The following is a 19,448-nucleotide window of genomic DNA, read 5'->3' as shown; positions in this document are numbered from 1 at the left end:
TCATTCTTGCTTGATGGACGACCCGCTGCCCTGACTTTGGGACGACATCGGCGCGCCTGCCGTCGGCCCACTCGAGCTCTTGTTCGCCCGCGGCCGGTACATCTGCAGCGCGGCGAAAGCGACAGCGGCCGCCACTGCCGCCTGAAGCACGAGCAGCGCCCACCACGCGGGGCTGCCCGCGGGGCCTGTGGCTGGAGTGTTCCCCAGCACCAGGCGACTAGACACACGCCAACACACAACACAGCACAAACGGCGGGGTTGAGCGGGCATGATTCGACGCTCCGGAGTCAGGCGCAGGGGCGCAGAGTGCCGTGGACCTGCACGCGCTACAAATCAGACAGCCCCACTGCTCTCCATGGGAGGCGCCTGCAGAGTAAAGGGTACCACGTTTGCGCCGCAAAGCTTCAAGCCAGGCGCGACCCGTGCGCCCCCCGGTCTGCCGCCGCCACGCGTCCGCTGCAAAGAGCTCTTGCTTGTCCGCGGAGCGGGCATTCAATCGACGCGTCCGCCCTGGCATCTCCAGTGTCACTCTGATCCAGCTTCCCTCCTCGCTCGACCGACCTGCTGACGAACGGGAACAGCAGCAGGACAGCTGCCAGGGCGCTCGCGGTGGTGGCGGTCGCTTGTGCTTGCTTTCTCCGGGTGGCAAGAAACACCAGCACCGTCAGCGCCATCAGGGAAACCTGCAGGCGGAAAAGAGAAGACACACACACACACAAACGCATGCATGCGCCGCCCTGACCTCCGCGGAGAGCGAGATCCTGGACCTGGACCGGCCGCGGCGACAACCGCGTCCCTTCAAAAAAGGTCCCCGGCAGCCTCTCCACAACTGCATGCGCTTATTAAGAACACTCGAACTCAGGCGCGCGACAGGCTGCTTCTTGCGCCGCGCAGAGCGTCCGCGACCGGCAGTCTGTCGCGCAAAGCAGAGAGAGAGGCTTACGGTCGAGACGTTCGCGGAGAGAGCTCCGTAGAAGAACTTCCAGTGGAACGCCGCGGTTCTCGCGCCTGCAAGGCACACGCGCCGCACACGTGACAGCTCTCAAAGGCCGAGTGAACGCGCAGGCCTCCGCCCTCCGCAGCACTCGTACATGGAACACACAGATCGTGGTGGTGCGCGGCCCCCAGCCACCGATAATGCCCCGTGGACTGCGGGTCGCTACCGCGAACAAGGTGCACGCGAGCGCAGATTGCCTTCAAAGTGACCTCCAGAACGAGCCTCGCGTGCCGCGGAGGGTCGCAGCGGTCTTACTCGCGATGACTGGCAGAAGGTTAGTGAAGAGCGAGTGCGCGAAGGACCAGCCCAGACCGACGCTCAGCAGGCGAGAGTCCGCGTCGAACGCCAGTGCAGTTCTGTGACACATTTGGGCAGCACCAGAGCTCCATAGAAGTCTCAAAGAGGCGGGAGATGAGAGCGAACTGCACTGCCGACTGCACGCGGGTCTGAATCCCGCAAAATGCCTGATTTCGACCATGAAAGTCTTTTGGGACACCTGGTGTCGGTCGTGAAAGCCTTTCTCTTGTCTTCTCGCCGGGCCGTCAAGTACGGACCTTGTCCCTTCTGTGCATCTAACTGAGACTTTTTGAGATATATGTTGGACAACTATATGGCCGCCTCGTTCGCTGAGAGGCAGCTGCGCAGCGCGAACGCTGGCTGTGCCACGCCTAGACCGAGCTCTGCTCGCGCTCTCGAAGCCTTCCTGCGAGTCGGCGAACCCTGCCGCTTGCTGAGACACTCACCTGTGACGCACGACGAAGTAAAGGCCCATGAGCTCCAACGCGCCCAGTAGAACCTGCGTCAGGGCCTGGTCGTCCCCACAGCGCAACACAAAAGACCAAAGAAGCAGTGAGAGCGCCGCGAATCGCATGCAGTTCAGGGTCTAGTCGCGGCGCACACGAGCACCACGGGTCGCGACCACTCCCCTGCACGCGCACAGGCTTGCGCGCCGCGAAACTTTGCCCTGAGGCGACCAAACATCGCAAGGAAAGGGGATTTTTCGTATCTTACCTCGCAGACGAAGTAAGAGTGACAGGTGGCGGGCACCAGCGAGGCGACAATCAAGCTCTGCGGACGCAGCACAGAGGGGAGGCGCGCACAGAGAACTCCTGAGAGGACGCGGGGGGGGGGAGGGGGGGGGGGGGGAGGCGGGGGCCTTAGACCGGAGGTGAACACTAGGGGAATGGTCGCGCAAAACGCAGTGCGTTTGCACACAAGCCGGCGTGAAAACGCGAAAGAAGGTCTGCACGTAGACTCACTTTGAGAAGCTGAGTGAGGAGGTACGCGACGGATGAGAAAGCAATCAGCGACATAGTGCCTGCCTGCTCGGACCTGCGCGCAAGGGATAGCAGACACACGCACAGAAAGATTCTGCGCAAACAGTGCCGCTCTCTCAACGCATGCATGCAGATAAGCCTGACGCGTAGCGTCGTCTTCGGGCAAGCTTCGCGACGTGCAGCCGTGGAGTTGGCGCGCGGAAGGATTCGCTCGGCATCTCTCCAAGGGGCCGCTAGCGCCGGCTAAAAGAGACCTGAAAGAGGCGACAGCTTGGTCCACGTGAACGCAACCCGAGCGCGTCTATAGAGACAATCGCGCCACGGAAGCAGACACCTGCTTCCGTGATCACTGAGCATCCTGCCTGTCGGAAGGGCGGGTTCCTCAGAGCAAGAGCTTGAGACAGTGAATAGACAGCACCGCAACCAAATCCTGTTGTGGACAAGATATCCAGTTTGGAACCACAGCAGCGACCCAGCTAGAACCGAGTTTCCTCCCGTCAGCACGCGAAGCCGCCTGCAGCCAAGTGCCCCCGGCGCAGTCCAGCCTGCCGTCCGCAGACTGCGGACACGCTGGGGAAAGACAAAACTCAGCGAGCTTGGGTTGCGTGTTGCAGCCTCTATCCGCAAACAAAGAGTCCACATCCGCGAGGCTTTACGCCGGGTAGACGGCGCGGTCCTAATGAGGGAGACGTACACCTCCGTGCCTTTGTAGATCGCGTAGTTCGGGCCGAAGCAGCAGACGCTGCAAGCTGCAAAATGGAGTATTGTCATTGTGGCTAGATCGCAGGTTTCGCCGCAAAAAACGTTCCACAGGATAAAACACGCAACCTCTGCGAGCGCGCCAGCCACCGGAGAGGTGGATTTTCAAAGAAGTCTCCCAAAGGACCCAAACACACCCGCGGCGCGGAATCCAAGCGCGACGTCTGGGGGCACTGCCGCGGACGCAAAGAGTGAAATCGAAAGTTAGACTCGGCGAAGGCAATCAATCGACCGACGTGCACACGACAATTGACAGGAGTCTTGTGGCTCAAGCGCGAGGTGACAGAGAAACGAAGGAGAAGGCGGTAAAGACAGACAGCAGAAACAGAGCGCATGACTTTTTCCAGACCAAGCAGAGAGGCTCCTGTTGTTGCCGCGCGCTGCCGACACACAAACGGCCTTCTTACGAAGGGCAACGATCCAAGACTAACTGGCTGCCGCACACGCGAAACACTGGCACAGCTGTGCTATCTTCTGAACCAGATACGACGGGTACTCCGACCCTCTTTCTGCAACTATGGAGACAACTTGCTGATTTCCCGTAGACCGCAAGAAGCGCAGCTTCACTCTGGGCTCCTAGGGCATGCGAATGAGACACACAGAGGCAACGACTTCGAAAAGCGCGAGGCTGCGCAAGGCATGCCGATAAAGGCAGATCTATCTCCTTCCAAAATAACGAGGGCACTTCTATGTCGGGACTGCTCTCAGCCGAACTCTTTTTGTCACAAACAGAAGCCGTTTTCCCCATTTCGATGTTGCCACGGGTCTGCCGCTCCCGCACATTGCACAAGATGACGCCTTTTCTCCCTGCATGCAGCCGCGACCGAAGAACGTCGTTTGGCTCGCATGCCCGAGAAAAGCATCATTTCTTTCAGTTTTCACTCGCGCTGTCCAGCGTTACCCAGCTCCTCCGGCATTTGCCCTCGGAAGCCCAGACTTTTCCCTGTCTGTGCAAGGCACGAGCTGCGCGTCGTACTTTGCGGCCGCGCTCATTGGCAAACTGGTTGGGTTTTAGCGCTGGTTAGAGCCGGGGTTGCAAATTCGCGGCAGTGCCTGTCAGCTTTTTCTCCGTCTTGATTCACGCTGTCAACTCGTTTCTGACACTTCTATGCACATTCGCCTTCACTGGCCTGGATCTAGTTGCTGCATGTGCTCTTGGGAAGCGTACGCCGCCCCGGCTAGAAACTCTGAAATTCATCTGCCGCGGCCGAGGCCTGCAGGCCGCCATTTTCTTCCGACGCGTGCTCACCCCAGACCGCGTAGCGTCTCGGGTGTGGAAAAGACAGAATCCCTGTGGTTCGAAATCAGCACGTGTATGCCCCGGCGTATCGCACAGGTTCTCGAAAGGCGCGCGCCGACGCAGCAAGATGCCCGCCTTCTGAACGTTCTGTGCATAGCAGTGAGACGCATTTTCTGTGCGTAGCAGTGAGACGCAGTGTCGGTGCGCCGGGCTTGCCTAGCTCGAGAAGTGCATGGCTGCTTCTGTGTCGCCTTCGGGAAGCCGACTACGCGCGCCTGAGGATGCACACGCAAGATGCCGAAAAATCTGAATCTGTGGGGAAAGTACCTGCGCCTCGTCGGCCGCGGCGCGCGCCGAGGGTTCAAAAAGTGGCAGGTTATCCCGCCGATTCCTGTAAAGGCCTACGGGCGGGAACCCTCGGCTGCATCTCAGACAGGGTTGTACCATGATGAGGACTTCAACTACCACACAAAGAGAACTTTCTCAATGCGACGCACTCGGCGAAAACTCAAGGTAGGACACAGACGAAGCGATAGCTACATACGAGGCGAACGCGGGAAGTGCCGCCCAAAACTTCGGCGGCACACGGTGCGCCTCGCTTCCACTTTCTTGTGCTCGTCGAAACTAGGGATGCTAGCCCCCCCGTTCTGCGTTCGTTAAACTATTTCTCTGCGGCGCTGCAGCTACCTAGCGGCTGAGGCTGTCTGTATCTCGGCGGCGGGATCACGTGGAAAACCGAGCGCGTGAATGTCTGTCTCAGACAGTGGCTAGTGGCGGTTTGTCTGCAGCAGCAAACAGTCGTGTCGGGGCTTAGTTAACGGGAATGCATTCGTGTTGGGTGAACCCGGAGGTAGCCAAATGAAAGCCAAGCATATCTCGCTCTCTGTTGTTGTTGTGCGCAGCTTTCCCGCATGCGTCCTCCTACCCTTCTGGCTTTGCCGGGTTTGTGGATGTTTGCAGCCTAACGTGTTTCGTCAAACATTTACCTCAGATCTGTTGAACACGACGATTCCAAACGTACGCGTCACAACCTCGGCTTTGCACGCGATGGACGACATGGGGGGTTTCGACGCATACATTCTGCGGACGCCACCGCAGGAGCTTCGTTCCCACATGGGGGAACGCATGCGGCAAGTGATGTATTTTTACCAGGAGCAACCGGCTATTCGCGACTGGGGGCTGCCTTGGAAAGTATTTCTCAAGGTGTCCTCCCGCAGGGATCCATTCTACGCTTGCTACCGCCACAACCTGCGGAAGCAGCAGTACGAAGCAGATCTGCGAATGCGAGTTCGGAATTTCTCTCCGTACTACCTGCCCTCTGCTCATCAGGTGCATCCTGAGCGCCAGATCTTCCACGAAGGCGCCCCAGAGAAACCCGCGCTGGATCTCTGGTGGCGGGAAAGCAAAGAGTTGGAGGAGGCGTTCAGACGCAGGCTGGGAGAGGCTAAGGGCTTCGAGCGGGCCTTCGCCGATTCCAGTGAAGAGGCTGGGTACAGAAAAGGACGAGCCCGTGGCGGAGGGGGAAAAAGCGGCCGCTCTGTACGCCGAAGAAGCAAAACGCATAAACAACGAGAGAATCGGGCTTTCTAATATTTTCTTGAGTGCGTTTTCCGCAGGCAGCTAGTCACTTGCGCGAGCGGAGGAAGATGGATAAACGGGGAACGGGAGTGATGACATTGGGGTTCCTCACTTTTTTGTTCCAGTCTAAACTCTATACTCTGGATGAGCAGCGCGCATAGGCGAGGCGCTGACCCGTGGTCGTTCTCGCTGCGTGCCGTCGACTTGAGACTTGTGAAACACTGCCCTAACGAACGAGACGAAGAGCTTGGACAGCTGTCGCGCGTATCGATCAAGGACGCGATGCAACACGAGGCACGCGACAGCTGTTCGAGGGTGAAACAGGAATACGTGAATGTAGGTCATTCGCTGCGGTCCGTTGTAAAGCCCTGAGATATGTCGAGCTCTCCGGCTCCGCGTGCCGCTTTCGCGTGCAGGGCGGGCGGCTGCGTGTGACTCTGCTAGCAACCAGTTTTTGTTAGACTAGATCTGTCTCGTGCTGTACGAATACCCGGGGCGGTGCTACACCGACGTTCCCCACATCCTTCATGCCTGTCACGCTATCGGCAGCTTTGGTTCCTTCATCACCACAGCAGCATACAAAGCGATTGGCTAGATCCACGGGAAAGCCGCTAGCAAGTCGTTTCCGGTTATGCTCCACACCCTAACGAGACAAAAAGGCAGGCCAACATTCGCGTCGCGTCCAGCTCTGTCTGATTTCCTAGTATTCTTCTTGTTGCCCCCACCGACTGCAGAAATTGCCGTGGCAGATCTACGTAGAGCCCGGCTCCGTACGGAATGCGGAGCTCAGTCGTTACGCCATTCAAAGGACGCTAGGCGTGGCTGTGGCGTGCCTACCTTCCGGTGAATAGCGGGAGGGGCCATGAGCGACAGCGACAGTAAGTATTGACCGGAGATGCAGCTGCGGAAGCGGGTCAGGTCGCTGGCGGGGCTCCCCACAACTGACCATAGGATCTGTGCTCTCCTAGTCGGATCTCTTCCTCAAGCATTGGATGCACTGCAAATCCCCCGTACACGTTTTACCTGGTGGTGGCGGCGATTACGAGATGGTGACTGAGTATAGCTTTTTTTTAGAGAGCGTGGACGCAGCGCGGCAACGAACCCATCGCCGAATACGTCAGCGAGTGATTCTTTCATACGTAAGGGTGTATCATCGAGAAGCACGCAGAGTCCCTTAAAACCACATACCCGTTCCAGATCGCTACAGTCACTTTCCACTCGCTAATGGCAAAACGAGACCCTACACATTTTCAGTCCATCTATGGTGCTGGCGTGGCTGACAGCGTGTCTGTGAAAGTGTCGCATGTATCGACACAAAACCCCCCTCCCCGTCGCTTCAGGCCGCCGGAAACGCGTCTCTTGACATGTGCGACCCATCGCGCGGCCTCACGCGTCTCAGATCGTCCGTCTGTTAACCAAGGGCAAATCTTACACTTCGTCTCGATACAAAAAAGCGAATTACTCTGTTCGTAATTACTCTGTTCGTATTTGCACTCGACGCGGTACAACTGTAACGTATGGTTCCAAGCTCATTTCAGATGATGGACAAATCTGATGGGGGGAGCCACTGCCTTCTTCAGGAGTCGCAGAGATGCAAAGGATCGCGAGTTTGCAGCAACTCTCCGTGGTTGGACTGTGATGCTTCAAAATGCAGTCGTGAGCATCATTCGGTCAGAGATGGCCTTCGCCACGCTCTGCACGACCATCGCGGGCAGGTCAAGCCGTTTAAGACAGTGCGAATGATGCTAGTCACCTTGATAGTGTGCTTCGCAGCTGTTGTCAGCTGGTATGCTTGCGGCGCTCTCTCCGCGCAGCAGCCAGAAGACGCAGAAAAGGGGGATCATACTGGGAAACGAAAGGTGTTCCGACCTGCCAGCAAGCAAGATTCTATGAATCCCCCGCCCAAGGAGGGTTCTGACATTGTGGGAGGTGTAGACCTCAGGCTCGCAGCCTTAGCTGGATCGGTAGACGACGTGTACTACGCAAGTGTATGGACAAAGATTTTCAACCAAATGAGTTCATTGCGCTCGTGGCCGCGGTGGTGGTTTACTCCTTCACCTTCCAAGTTGGCGTCGGTGGGCACGTCGCAGGAGAGCCTGAGGGACTGGAGGAGAGGCATTTTCAAGCCTGTGCGTGCGTATCGTGGTGGGGCAAAGATAGAGACGAGTCCAGCCAAGCACTCCTCGACACTACCCAGTCCTTCCAGCGTGCCTCCCAGGGGTCGAACAACTGTCAAACTACAGCGGTCCCATTCTTTTCCCGGGGCTACGGGGCCGCCCAAACCTCGGCCTGTTGACACCGCTCTTCCGTGAAGTCCGCGGACCCGTGAGGTAAGTGTCGCGGCCGAGCCGAGTGCAATTTTCTCAGTTCTAACTACGCCGGGGGTCGCGCGCAGTGGACGGCACGAGATTAGGACATATGGACGGATTTGATTTTGTGCGGCATTGTTCAAGTTCTCGTCGTTTTTTGTAGGGATAAACTGTCAGTGTCCTCATCCTTCGAGAGAAAAACAGCCACTCTGTTGAAGCGCCCCAGATAGAAGGTCAGTGACGCTGCGAGCTGGGGTGCCAAAAAAACCTGCAGTCGGACCGCTACCGTGGATCTATGGTGCCAGGGGTAAGTACGGGAGCGAGGGAAAGGCAGCAATCGCTGAGACCGTCACGCGAGAATCACCGAAAACTCATTCCGGGATCCACGAGGTGCTATTCAGTCGCTTTTGACAGGTTAGCGGGTGGAAGGAAATAGAATACGAATAATCGACAGCCACGCGTGACACTTGCCACACACTCTCATCACATACGAAGTATGCACTTCATGTTCTGATTAACGGGTCGAACACTTTACAAATAAGCTCGGGCCCCGCTCCATAGGATGTTGAGTGGAACTTAGCACCACGGGACCTGGAAGCGACCGCCTGGTGATAGATTCGAAAATGAGCGCACCATATTCAGTCTCCTCCACCACGCAGGTACGCAACTACGCGTGGCTCACATCGCGCCCAACAACGGTACATAGCTGGCACACATGCCTAAATGCTCGTCGCGTGTCTCGGCGTTAAATAAGCTCCCCCCGTGCTGCGACACAACGGGAAAGCTTTGCAACACGCACAATGTGGTCATTTAACAGCGGTGTAGTTGCATCGCTGCGACGGAGTGATCATTCGGAATGGGTGCACCCTGGAGAAGTTCGGAGTCCCCCCCCCCCCCCCCCCTTCGACGTCGCTCGATCCGTAGCAAAATAACTCTGCACTGGCAATTGAGGTTCCAGCGGTTTCTCCAAAGTGGACGCTTCCGCCACGAGGCAGTCGACTTTGTGCAGCAAAAGTTCCGAACTAGGATTACACGCGGTGATGGCAGGCGATGATGGCCTTCAAGTCACCTCGACTGGTCCTTGCCTGCGCGGGTGTTTTATATGCAGCTGGGGATTACCCAAACAGCTGGCGCGGAGCTGCCGCGACAGGCCGTTCCTACGCCACCGAGACTGGCATAGTTTGCGCGTGGAGCACCTGTATTACAGAGGAAGAAACAAAAAGTGCCCGGTTGGCACAGCGTAATGATGCGCCCGCCGCGCACTTCGTCAAACGACGTTCCTCTGCATTACTGGAGGAACTTTAAGGAGCCGTGCCCACGAATGCGTGCCACCGCACACCCTTAAATTCAAAGGAATCAATTCTTGGTAGATGGAGGAAGAACAAGCCGCCCCTCGACCGCGTGTTGCCATGTCAGGAACAGCATAGCTAGCACGGAGATTCCCCTCGAAGACTCCTGCCGTGGGTGGCGCTCAACGGAAGCCGATATACTCCCGAGCTCCTCCGCGACACTCTCGAGCACTCCCCCCGTAAAATCTGGACTCAGCGACTTCTCTGCGGCGGGGCTTGGAGGCAACGGCGGCGCTGCCAGCGGGCTTGGAGGCAACGGCGGCGCTGCCAGCGGGCTTGGAGGCAACGGCGGCGCTGCCAGCGGGCTTGGAGGCAAGGGACGATGAGAACCATGTCGGCTACGATGCTCCAGCGCATCCGCTTTCCGCTTCATTTTTTCCCGCACAAGTGTACGCAGCAATTTCTTCCTGTGCACAGTATCTCTCAAAAGGACTCCGAGGCGTAAGTCCTCCGGGAGTCGGAGACGCGGAGGCGGCTGACGGGGGGTTGTCCGACTCAGCTGTAACGGCTCGTTTGATGGAGGCGGCGCCCCGGTGGAGGGCTCCCGAGACTTTTCATGTCGCCACGAGAGAGGCCCCTGCCGCTCCCGCCCGTTACCAGCCAGGCGGCGCCTACTAGAGCCCACTGACATGCTCTCTAGAGACCTGCCTTCCGCCACCTGCAGAAGACTTACGGGGAAGACGGCCAGCATCGCAAGAACTGCCGCTCGTAGGAAGCGCCGTGAGGCCCTCATCCGGAAGTTGTACCCTCCGATCTCCCTCCGTAGATCCAACGACGCAGTACTCCACGCCATTGCTCTGTCGAAGAAGGGGATATAGCTGAAAACGACGACTTCGTGGACAAGAATACGCGATCAACTCCCCCCTGCGGACCTCTCGCCTCGCAGCCGCCCCTGAATCCTGCTGGCCGCTCTAACGGACGCGCCGTGCTTCGCGAATAGGTGACAGCCTGCTGGACTGGAGCAGGAGTGCTACAACACCCCCTGTCCTTCACTCAGAAGCAGACATTCGGAAAACAAAGGCAAAACGCCCGCGGTCTAAACTCTAAAACTTGGCCGCGGTACGGGCCGCTCTGAGCCGGCATCGCTGATGAGCGGCATGAAACGAACACCACAAAACGCGACAGCTTGGGAGTCGTACCCGTACCTCAACTGACGAGTAGTGGAGGAAGGACAGGTCAAAGTTGCCGTCCAAAAACGGCTTCGACTCCCCGGCGGCGCTTTGCAACTGCAGTCAGAGAGGCCATGGCTGTGCTGCGCGCTCTTGCCATGCATGCACCTCATGTGGATTGCAAGGGCCCCAATTTCTGCTAGCATGCCGAGCTAGCCAGCGCGTAGCCACTTCGATGGAGTTTACAAGGGCTGATTCGACAGCATGCGCTTAGGAGAAACCCAAACCCATCCATGACTTTTCCGGTCCAAAAGCAAATCCTGCAAAAAGCAGGCAGAACGGCTACGCCATCTCAGCAGGCTTGGCCGCCGTTTCTTTGCCAGTGTGACCCGAGGCCCTTGCGCCTTGAGGACTGCCCGTGCCAGCCGCTCTTAGGTGGATTCTCGAAAGTTTGGGAGCGGTCTTAGTACTAACGGGGGTGCACACTGTCATCAGAACGGTCTCTGATTTGTGCGCGTATGCAATTCGCTCGCGCATGCCAACCTGCGGTCTCGTTGCAGGGAAGGATCTCTTCCGCTAGCCGGTTTCGATGTGAATGAGGAGCCTGTGAGCTAGGCGCGGCAGAGAAGCGGCGGCCTGAAGAGATGTGCCACGAGAAACCGGTAGCTTTCCGCTGCACGCATGACAGCGTTCCAGCTGCGTCCCTAGTCGCGTAGGTGAGTGGCGAATTTCTTCCGCTGTCACCATCCCGGCGCGCTGCGCAGACCACCGGCTTCCTGATTACGTGGCCATTTCACCGTGCAGTAACGCGGCAACGGAAATGCGTGAGCTGTCTCCATTCATTGTGACCGTTATTCGGCACTAAGCGTATGGAACGGAACTCAGGTGCCTAATATTCGCGGTGAACCGTTGCGATTGTTGTTTTCGGAGCCGACTTGTTTTTGTGGCTCTTCCCAACAGAAATATTTTCCTCTGCTGAATCATCATTCAAGGCTGCAGACTCCTTTCGGCGGTCGGTCAGCTTTCTTCTTCTAGTGTCTACGTGACGTCGTATCGAAGGGACCTTGTACGACATCCTCATCGTGATGTCGCGTTCTGGGAGCATACACAACTCCAGCCACGTTCCCAGGCAGCCGGCAGTGGCGCTTACCTTCGTTAAAGGTCCTTCAGGCCGTGAGCATGTCTTCTACAACGATACCCCCCACTCAAGTTTAGTCCCGCACACAGTCCCAGGTGGCTCGCCCTTTCTCTCCAGCGTCAGCTGTCCGCCACAGTCCCCCCTTGGTCAAGCAACCTCGCTGGGAACTTCGCAGTACACAAATCATGGCGAGCGTCGGCTGTCGTATGGAGCGTGCATGACGGGCGGAGGCCCGCATGCGCATTGCCTTCGGGATGGATTCCATGGCTTGGGAGTGCCTGCGCCCTACTTTGAGTCTTCCCCCGAGGAGCTGTCAGCGTCAGAGAGGAGGCCTCTGTGTCACAGGCTGAAGGCAAAGTTAAGAGCTCCAGCCCCCAAAGCATCGGCGGACGGCGCCTTCTCAGGTGATGATATAATAAATGTCCAGCTGACTGAGCGAGGTGAGTGTTGTGCAAGAAGCGGTTTTGACAAATCACCACATTTCTCAGACTCGTGACGCGGAAATGGGCGGTAAAGGACTGGCGCGCCGCAGTTGTACTCGGATACGTAGACTGGGCTGTTGTATGACAGTCAGAAGCGTGGCAGGATTGGTGGGAGTGCTGCCGGGGGGGGAAAGGAGTTGAAACTGCCGAACATGCGCTACAGAAAGCGTGCATGCCTTGCATCACCTGCTGGTGAGCTAGTCTTTCCCTATCGACATCTTCGCCGAAGAGCTAGAGGGTGACTCCTCCGATCTTGCCGCGGTTGCGCCCGGTGTGCGGGCTCCCTGTTGTAACTGCCACGTGGGGCTTAGTTGTGTGGTGACACCAGAACCTCCCATATATGCCCGATTTTCCGTATGCAGACGAAGCTACAGTTTTCCCGCCACTGAGTGCGCGGTCTATGCCGCTTTTATTTCGGGGCCGCCGCTGTAGAACGTGCATACCCGTCTGGTGGTGGAAAGAGGAAAAACGTGCGTACGTTTCTTTTTTGCGCCCCCCACAGCGTAGGCAGTGTCCGGTGTATGCACAACCAAGCAGACATATGTAGCGGAGTTCACCGGTCCCCAACCACTGCATGTGACGATATCCGGCCTCCCACGTCGGTGTAGCCGCGGAATAATCAGAGTGCACCCGTCCACTTCAGACATCTCCCTCTGGCGATGCTGGTTTACTCGCAGATCTGGAAGAGCTGATGGCGCTTGTTCGGAGCGAGCAAGATGTGGTGCTGTTGAAGCGCCGTGATCAACAGAGGGGAAACCTTGGAGCAGTGGTAGAAGAGCAGTGCCGGCAGATGCGAATTCTTTCCTTGGAGCTGAAGAAGACGAAAGCTGTACTGGAAGAAAAAGAGTTCCTCCTCGAGGCTGAGAAACAGAAAACCGCCTCCCTCACACGCCAACTGCGGATGCTTAGGAGGCTCCGACGGGCCGAGAAACAGGAACACCAACAGACTCTCAAATGTGCAGAGAACCAGCTTGAGCGAGAGCTGGAAAACTATATGGAGGCTGCTCATCGTCAAGGCCTGTCTTTTTTTGGAAGAACCACGGAGAGTGGCGCAGGAGAATTCCGAGACCCAGACGGCGCTGATGCAGCTTTCGCGGATGAGGAGAACTTCCCTGGCTCCTCTGTTGCCGGTGGGGAACCGGTGATAGGGAGCGAGGGGCGAGATGTGGGCGCGGAGGACTGGGATACCAGTGGCTACAGTGGGGAGGCAGGTGACGGATTAGGTTTCCAGCCAGACGATGAGGGCGTCATTACAGGTGAAAGTCATGCTGGCGTATAGGGAGTTTATGTAACTGCTCACAGCATCGTAAGGTGTTGGCTTCACTATACCGAACAGTTGTGCTGGAAGAACATGATCAGCATCTATCAAGCGCGAGTGTTGATATGTAAATTTTTTCTTCTGCGGAAGCCGTGACACCGTTCCTTGCAAAGAGGCGTTAGGCTAGGATTGGTACGCAGCGCACTTCTGGTTAAGGCTGCCTGAGAAGCGCGGCGCTGCCGCCGCTCCGGCTCGGGGGGAGGGGGGGGGCGGGGGTGAGATTTGTTTTGGAGACCTCAGCGGTGCTTCGGTCATTCAGACGCGGATATCATATAGGAATCTCTGGCAACTCATGTTTCGAACACGGGGTTGTCGGCGAGCCTCCTGCCCTCCCCTCCCCCCTCCTACAGAACATGGCTGTAGAGTTCACGGCGCATGAGCGACCGGCTATCTTCAGTGTGTGCCACCTCTAAGCCTGCTCCCTGCCGAGTTCGGTTTCTGTTGCGAGTCTGCCATACAGTGCTGGAGGGCGGCTGAGTGCTATGTGAAAGCAGCAACTCCCTTTGTCGCGACAGTGACATTACTGCTCTACTGCGTGCCGATAGGAACTGGAATAGATAGTACAGAAGATACCGTCCTGACATCCCAGGACATTCAGACCAGCGCTGCTTTCTGCGAATGGGCTTCCAGCTAGCAGGGCCGCTGCGTACCCTTACAGTTGTCTAGCTGCCATACATCGTCTGGCGACTACGGTTTGCATTGGTGCTGGAGCGGCACTACTCTGCGTTTTTCGGAGGGGGCGGCCGGCTGGGGGAAACCCGTCTCACGAGGGGGAAGGGCAGGTAAGCCAAATGTGATAACTCGCGAAGGCCTTGTCAGGCGTCGTGACGATGCCAGTGAGATCGTACACTTCTAGTGTGGAGGTGAAGGCTTCCGCTTCGCCGGGCTTGGCGTCCGTAGAAGGGTGCACAGTTTGTTGCAGCAGGTACCCACCAGAGTGCTGGAGAGGTGCAGGAGTTAATACTTCTCACATCGAGCCGTCGGAGGGCAATGGCACCGCGGCTAAGGCATGGATGTATATGGCCTGGACTTGCGAACACCGTTGGCGTTGCGAAGGGCGTAAAAGGCACAGCAGGTCTGGACACCACACAGGACTCTCCGCAGCGCCTAAAATACTTCGACTGAGAGGAGACAGCTACTGGAAGATATCGCCTGCTCTGTATTTCGCCTGAGGGGCAGAACCCCAGCAGGCTCACTTCAGCCACCCACCACAGAGAGGCGGGTCGAGGGGATAATGGGCTGCCCAGCTGGGCAGGCCAGATGCAATTCACATACACTGCTTACTGTACGGAATTCATTCCGTGACAGAAAAGTATTACCGTAGAAACTCTAGAGCCATGCATGCTCACAACATGCCAGTAGCGTTGTGAACTGCGCTCAGGCTGTGTATTGGGGCCCCGCCTGAGTTCCGGCCCGCCTGCAGCTGTGCGTTCCCCAGCTTTGGTGCTGCAAATCGACAAACATCACTACCGCGTCGCATTGCTGTGCATGTGCATGATTGGTCCTGACTGCCTTTTGGCTACTAAAGCGCCCCCAAAGACTGACAGAGTACACAGTGCCTTAACGGTTCTTGGTTCTATTTGCATGCCACCGGCGAAGACGCCAAGTAGCTGACTCTTGCGCACCACGGCTGCTGGGAAGCCTGTGTGAAGCGCAGAGGATATGTGCGTCCCTTTGATGATAAGGCGGTTTTTGCTGAAGGCTCCCAACCGTCATATCACCCGAGCTCCACCAGCCAGCATCACTAGCCCGCGGAGCGAGCTGTACATATCTCGACAGTGCGTGTCCGACAGAACGCAGATTTTCCAAAGGCGTGTGGCTCTTACAGGATTGCCTGCTCTGTCGTATCATGGGATCAATGGGAAGGCAGTCGTCCTTTAGAGGCGATTGCCTCAAAGGAAAAGTGGCCTTTATCACAGGGGGCGGCTCGGGCATCTGCAAAGAAATCGCCAGGCAATTCATGCTGCATGGTGCCTCAGTTGCGATTGCCTCCAGGGACCAGAAGAAGCTTCATGATGCAGCCGAGGTCTGTCCCTGCCGTGTTCTTAGATATGTGGCCCTCGCCAGCCTCAGCGTCTGAGGCGATGAGAGATTGAGGATGTTTCAGTCTCCGGATTGACGGCTCACCTTTGGCATCAGTTTAAAAAATCATCAGCTTCCGGTGGCCGTCAATCTGCAGCAAGCACATTATTGCCCTCAGCATTGTCGCACATATGTGGTTCTCTTTTGGTTTAGTGACAGTGTGTGTGTTCGTGAGAGCCTCCGTCGTGCACAGAGTGAATCGGGTCCATATCCGTCTCCATGCGGGCAGGAACATTATTCACTGGGCGCCCGCATCCGACTTTGTATATTTGCTGCAGAGCTGATCTCACATGTGGCGAACGCAGCGTAGATCGAGCATTCTCCCTGTATGCCTGTGTCATTGTCTGTGCTTCAGCTGCTTGCTTCTGAAACGGGCGGATGCTGCTTTCCGGTGACGATGGATGTGCGCAAGGAGAGCCAAGTGGTCAGTGCGGTGGATGCTGCCATGGCGAAGTTTGGTAAAATAGATATTCTTGTGAACGGCGCCGCAGGCAACTTTCTCTGCTCTGCGGAGAAGCTGTCGTACAAGGGATTCAAGACTGTGATGGAGATAGACGCCCATGGATCTTTCATCGTATCGAAAACGGTTTTTGAGAAATGCTTCAAACCGGCGGCGCAACGCGCGGACTTGGGGGCAGCTCGTGGCTTGGGGGAAACTGTGCGTGGGAGACAAAGCGACGACGCTGGGTGTGGGAAGGTGATTTTGAACATCTCGATGACGCTCCACTACACGGCAACCCTGCTGCAGACGCATGCCGGCGTCGCCAAAGCTGCGGTAGACGCTATGACTAAACACTTGGCTGTGGAGTGGGGGCCCTACAATGTTCGAGTAAACTCAATTGCACCAGGAGCGGTGGCAGACACCGTCGGATTGAGCAAGTTGAACCCGTTTGTGCAGCGAGGGAATATCAGTGCGCATTTAGAGAGTCAGCGGAAGTCACTGCAGGCGACCGACAATTCTGACGCGGGAGCCACCAGCCGGCGGCTGCATCCAGAGAACGGCGTCGACCCGGCAAGGGAAGGGAAGAAAGAGGACCTGGAGTTCTTGCGTCAGTTCACTCCTCTCCAAAGAATCGGCACCGCGCAGGATGTGGCCTTCACTGCGGTGTTCTTATGTCTCCCTGAGTCAAGGTAAGGGCTAGCTCTTCAGTCGACAGGAATGGGTATTTCGCGATGATTAACGAAGTATACTTATCCGTGCGAATAGTGTTTTGCGGGCATGTGGATGCAAGCATGTCGCAGACACGCCTGGCTACGTAAAGATTCAGACCTGCCTCAGGCACGCGAATAGACTATTCACGCACATATATGTGTAAGTGGATCTACACACCACTGGGTGCGCGCCGGTGCAGCGCGGCACCATTGTGTCATCGCACGAGGGAACACGCGATCCAGTTGACCGTCTGCAGCAGGCAACACACAAAACAAGACTACGAAGAAACGGGAAGCTCGCTCACTCTGCTGCGGGACATGCAGTTAGCTGCAACCTCAGGATGTCTTGTTTCACACCACGCGCACAGTGCAGGACGGCTGAGAGTCTCACACGACACTGTGAGCAGCTTCCGAGCATGTGTAGTCGAGGAGGGCTGAGGCCCGGATGCGCGATGCGGCGTTGCTGGGCACGGTAAGTAGGCGCGGAGCTGTGTTGAGGAGCGGAGAGGAGTGCCACCACCGGGGTGGAGTGAGCTGTCGCATAACTGTCCCTCGAACCCCTTAGAACCGAATGCAGTTGGCGCAACTCTTGCTCCAGTTGCAGTGTTGTGTGTACACCGTTTTGTTTTGCAGTTTCATCACCGGGGCCAACGTTGTGGTGGACGGCGGCCAGTGGATGACGAGTGGGAATTTCACGCTGCTTGAGCCACGCCAGAACGAGGCCTGGAGGAACGCCCCATTCCGCGTTGAAGCAAAGCTCTGACTTCAGCATCGGCCGACGGGAGACGCACAGCGGTCACCCGTCGGCGGACGCTGGAGGCCAGAGAGGGTGGAACCGCGTTGTGTATCCACTCCACACAAGGGCAGCTACGCCTGGGGCGTCGAAGAAGGTCGGAGGCACGCGTATGAGGCAGACAGCCCTTCTGCTACTGTCTGTGTGTGCGTATTGCTACTGGTGTTCCGTGCTGTCCGCATGGGCTGTAATGGAACCGGCATTGTCTCCTGGTCATCAGTGTATGGTGGGCCATCGCAACCGGCTCTGTCAAATGGCCGTTGGGCTACTACGCACAGTCAACTGTGTGCCACTCGGGTTCTTTACGGTTGAGAGAATCTCGGAACGGTTTGCATGTGAACAAGACGTCTGGCCGTCTTACGGGCACTCTTTACACGACAACGCCCTAGTGCCGGCGCGACTAAGCGCCGCTGGAATGTTGGGTCCTGTGTGCAGCATCGCTACCTTATGCTGCCCATAGTTCGCAGAGCTCTGCTTGTTCCTACTCCTAGAAACTATATAATCTACTCTATCTTTAAATACTGTCTTGTGCTGCCTCAGTAGCAGCCTGCGAGCACTTTGAAGAGGCGTCTACGACTGTCTTCCACGCGGTGCTCTTGACGCTCGCTGCAGTGGCAGTGAGCAGGAGGCACCACGTGGAAGATCCTCTGTAGGAACTCGCGCTCCTGTCCGTCTCTTTGCCGTGAATGCTGGGGCGGGCCTGAAAAACTGTGGCTGGCAGTCGCAGATACCCACCGTGTAATAGGCAGGGCGCGTTCGCAGTGTGCATGCATGCAGGCCTTCTTTTGGTCTGCCGTCGCCACGGTGTGCGCTCGTAAACTCCGTCCCACCAGTTGCCTGGAGGGCCTCACATGTTGATGTAACCACAGCAAGAAAAACGCGTGTGGTAAGTAGCATAGATCCTACTCCGTCTGTGCCGTGTGTCCCATTATGGGAGAACTTGGACTCCGTGCGGTATTCTCAGCAACCCTGCCTCGCAGCAAGCAACACAAGGGTAGTACACAATAGAGAGCAAGAAAACACGGGGAGCTTGCTCGGGTGCTCCAGATTTGCATCTTTTGAGGACGTGGAAAGGTCGAGAGAGCGTGCACGATATCATATCGAAGTATTATCTGCTGCCGTATGCGCGGATGGGGCGTGCGTACCATCTCTAGCGGCAGCTAACGCCCGTCGCGCGGCTCCACGGGGTGTGCTTCTTGAGGGTTGCGCATGGCCGCGAGCTGGTCATGCGTCACGAGACTCCTGCGGCGCCGGGTAAAGAAGCCTGCGCAAAGAGTGGCGATTTGTGCCGGAAATTCGTGCGCAATATCCTTTTTCTGCAGGCTGATAGCCTTGCGTTGTGTCACACGACCTCTTTTTCTCCCCTCGCTGATGCGGCCGAGCTCGACAGGGCCGGCTGCTCTGAAGAAGGCATTGGGGTGACTTCGGACAGCCGCCCTGCCAGCCGCTGCGTAGCCCCTCCGTCCTCTGTCGCGCAAACCAGCTCGCCGCTTGGCGGCGCGTGATGAGCTCTCTCGAAGCTGCCACGGCCCGAGTTTGGCTTCCCGTCACCAACCCGGCGGCGACAGTCGCCACTCGATGCTTTTGGGCCGGATACACCTGAGAGTTCAGATTTCCTTCACATGCTTACCGCTTCTTCCTTTCCACCACGTCTTCTTCCCTTTTTCCCAAGAAATACTTCCCATATCCGGTAGCGTTTTACAGGATAGCGCCCCTCCAATAAGGAAAATGGGTGCATGATGAACAACAGCAGTCTGACGCGCCGTCCACCCGACGTCACAACTCCAGCCGTCGGCAAAGTATTTTTTCGGCATAGTCCTAGAGGGTGATGCAAAGCGAATTCCGTTGTAACCAGCCGCAGGCTG

The 19,448-nt window shown here is 57.1% G+C and overlaps 5 protein-coding genes across 5 annotated transcripts; 4 read left to right on the top strand and 1 right to left on the bottom strand.

Moving 5' to 3' along the window:
- BESB_060350 (uncharacterized protein) lies at positions 1-3,045 on the bottom strand (the record flags this gene model as incomplete). Its single annotated transcript, XM_029364449.1, has 8 exons — positions 1-217; positions 562-683; positions 944-1,008; positions 1,253-1,353; positions 1,741-1,805; positions 2,009-2,065; positions 2,257-2,329; positions 2,969-3,045. The coding sequence occupies 8 exons, from the start codon at positions 3,043-3,045 to the stop codon at positions 1-3; spliced, it is 777 nt and encodes a 258-aa protein (XP_029219157.1).
- Positions 3,046-4,567: 1,522 nt separating this feature from the next.
- BESB_060340 (putative ribosomal protein L28) lies at positions 4,568-5,863 on the top strand (the record flags this gene model as incomplete). Its single annotated transcript, XM_029364448.1, has 2 exons — positions 4,568-4,786; positions 5,234-5,863. The coding sequence occupies 2 exons, from the start codon at positions 4,568-4,570 to the stop codon at positions 5,861-5,863; spliced, it is 849 nt and encodes a 282-aa protein (XP_029219156.1).
- Positions 5,864-7,590: 1,727 nt separating this feature from the next.
- Positions 7,591-10,127, top strand: BESB_060330 (uncharacterized protein; the record flags this gene model as incomplete). Its single annotated transcript, XM_029364447.1, has 2 exons — positions 7,591-7,996; positions 9,706-10,127. The coding sequence occupies 2 exons, from the start codon at positions 7,591-7,593 to the stop codon at positions 10,125-10,127; spliced, it is 828 nt and encodes a 275-aa protein (XP_029219155.1).
- Positions 10,128-11,703: 1,576 nt separating this feature from the next.
- On the top strand, positions 11,704-13,517 carry BESB_060320 (uncharacterized protein; the record flags this gene model as incomplete). Its single annotated transcript, XM_029364446.1, has 2 exons — positions 11,704-12,196; positions 12,916-13,517. The coding sequence occupies 2 exons, from the start codon at positions 11,704-11,706 to the stop codon at positions 13,515-13,517; spliced, it is 1,095 nt and encodes a 364-aa protein (XP_029219154.1).
- Positions 13,518-15,405: 1,888 nt separating this feature from the next.
- BESB_060310 (2,4-dienoyl CoA reductase 2, peroxisomal family protein) lies at positions 15,406-17,553 on the top strand (the record flags this gene model as incomplete). Its single annotated transcript, XM_029364445.1, has 3 exons — positions 15,406-15,582; positions 15,994-16,769; positions 17,424-17,553. The coding sequence occupies 3 exons, from the start codon at positions 15,406-15,408 to the stop codon at positions 17,551-17,553; spliced, it is 1,083 nt and encodes a 360-aa protein (XP_029219153.1).
- Positions 17,554-19,448: the final 1,895 nt, after the last annotated feature.

Source organism: Besnoitia besnoiti, chromosome V, assembly GCF_002563875.1.
Source record: "Besnoitia besnoiti strain Bb-Ger1 chromosome V, whole genome shotgun sequence".
Classification (NCBI taxonomy): Eukaryota; Apicomplexa; class Conoidasida; order Eucoccidiorida; family Sarcocystidae; genus Besnoitia; species Besnoitia besnoiti.
The sequence above is the reverse complement of the archived record's forward strand: the minus strand, read 5'-3'. Positions and strand labels throughout refer to the sequence as shown.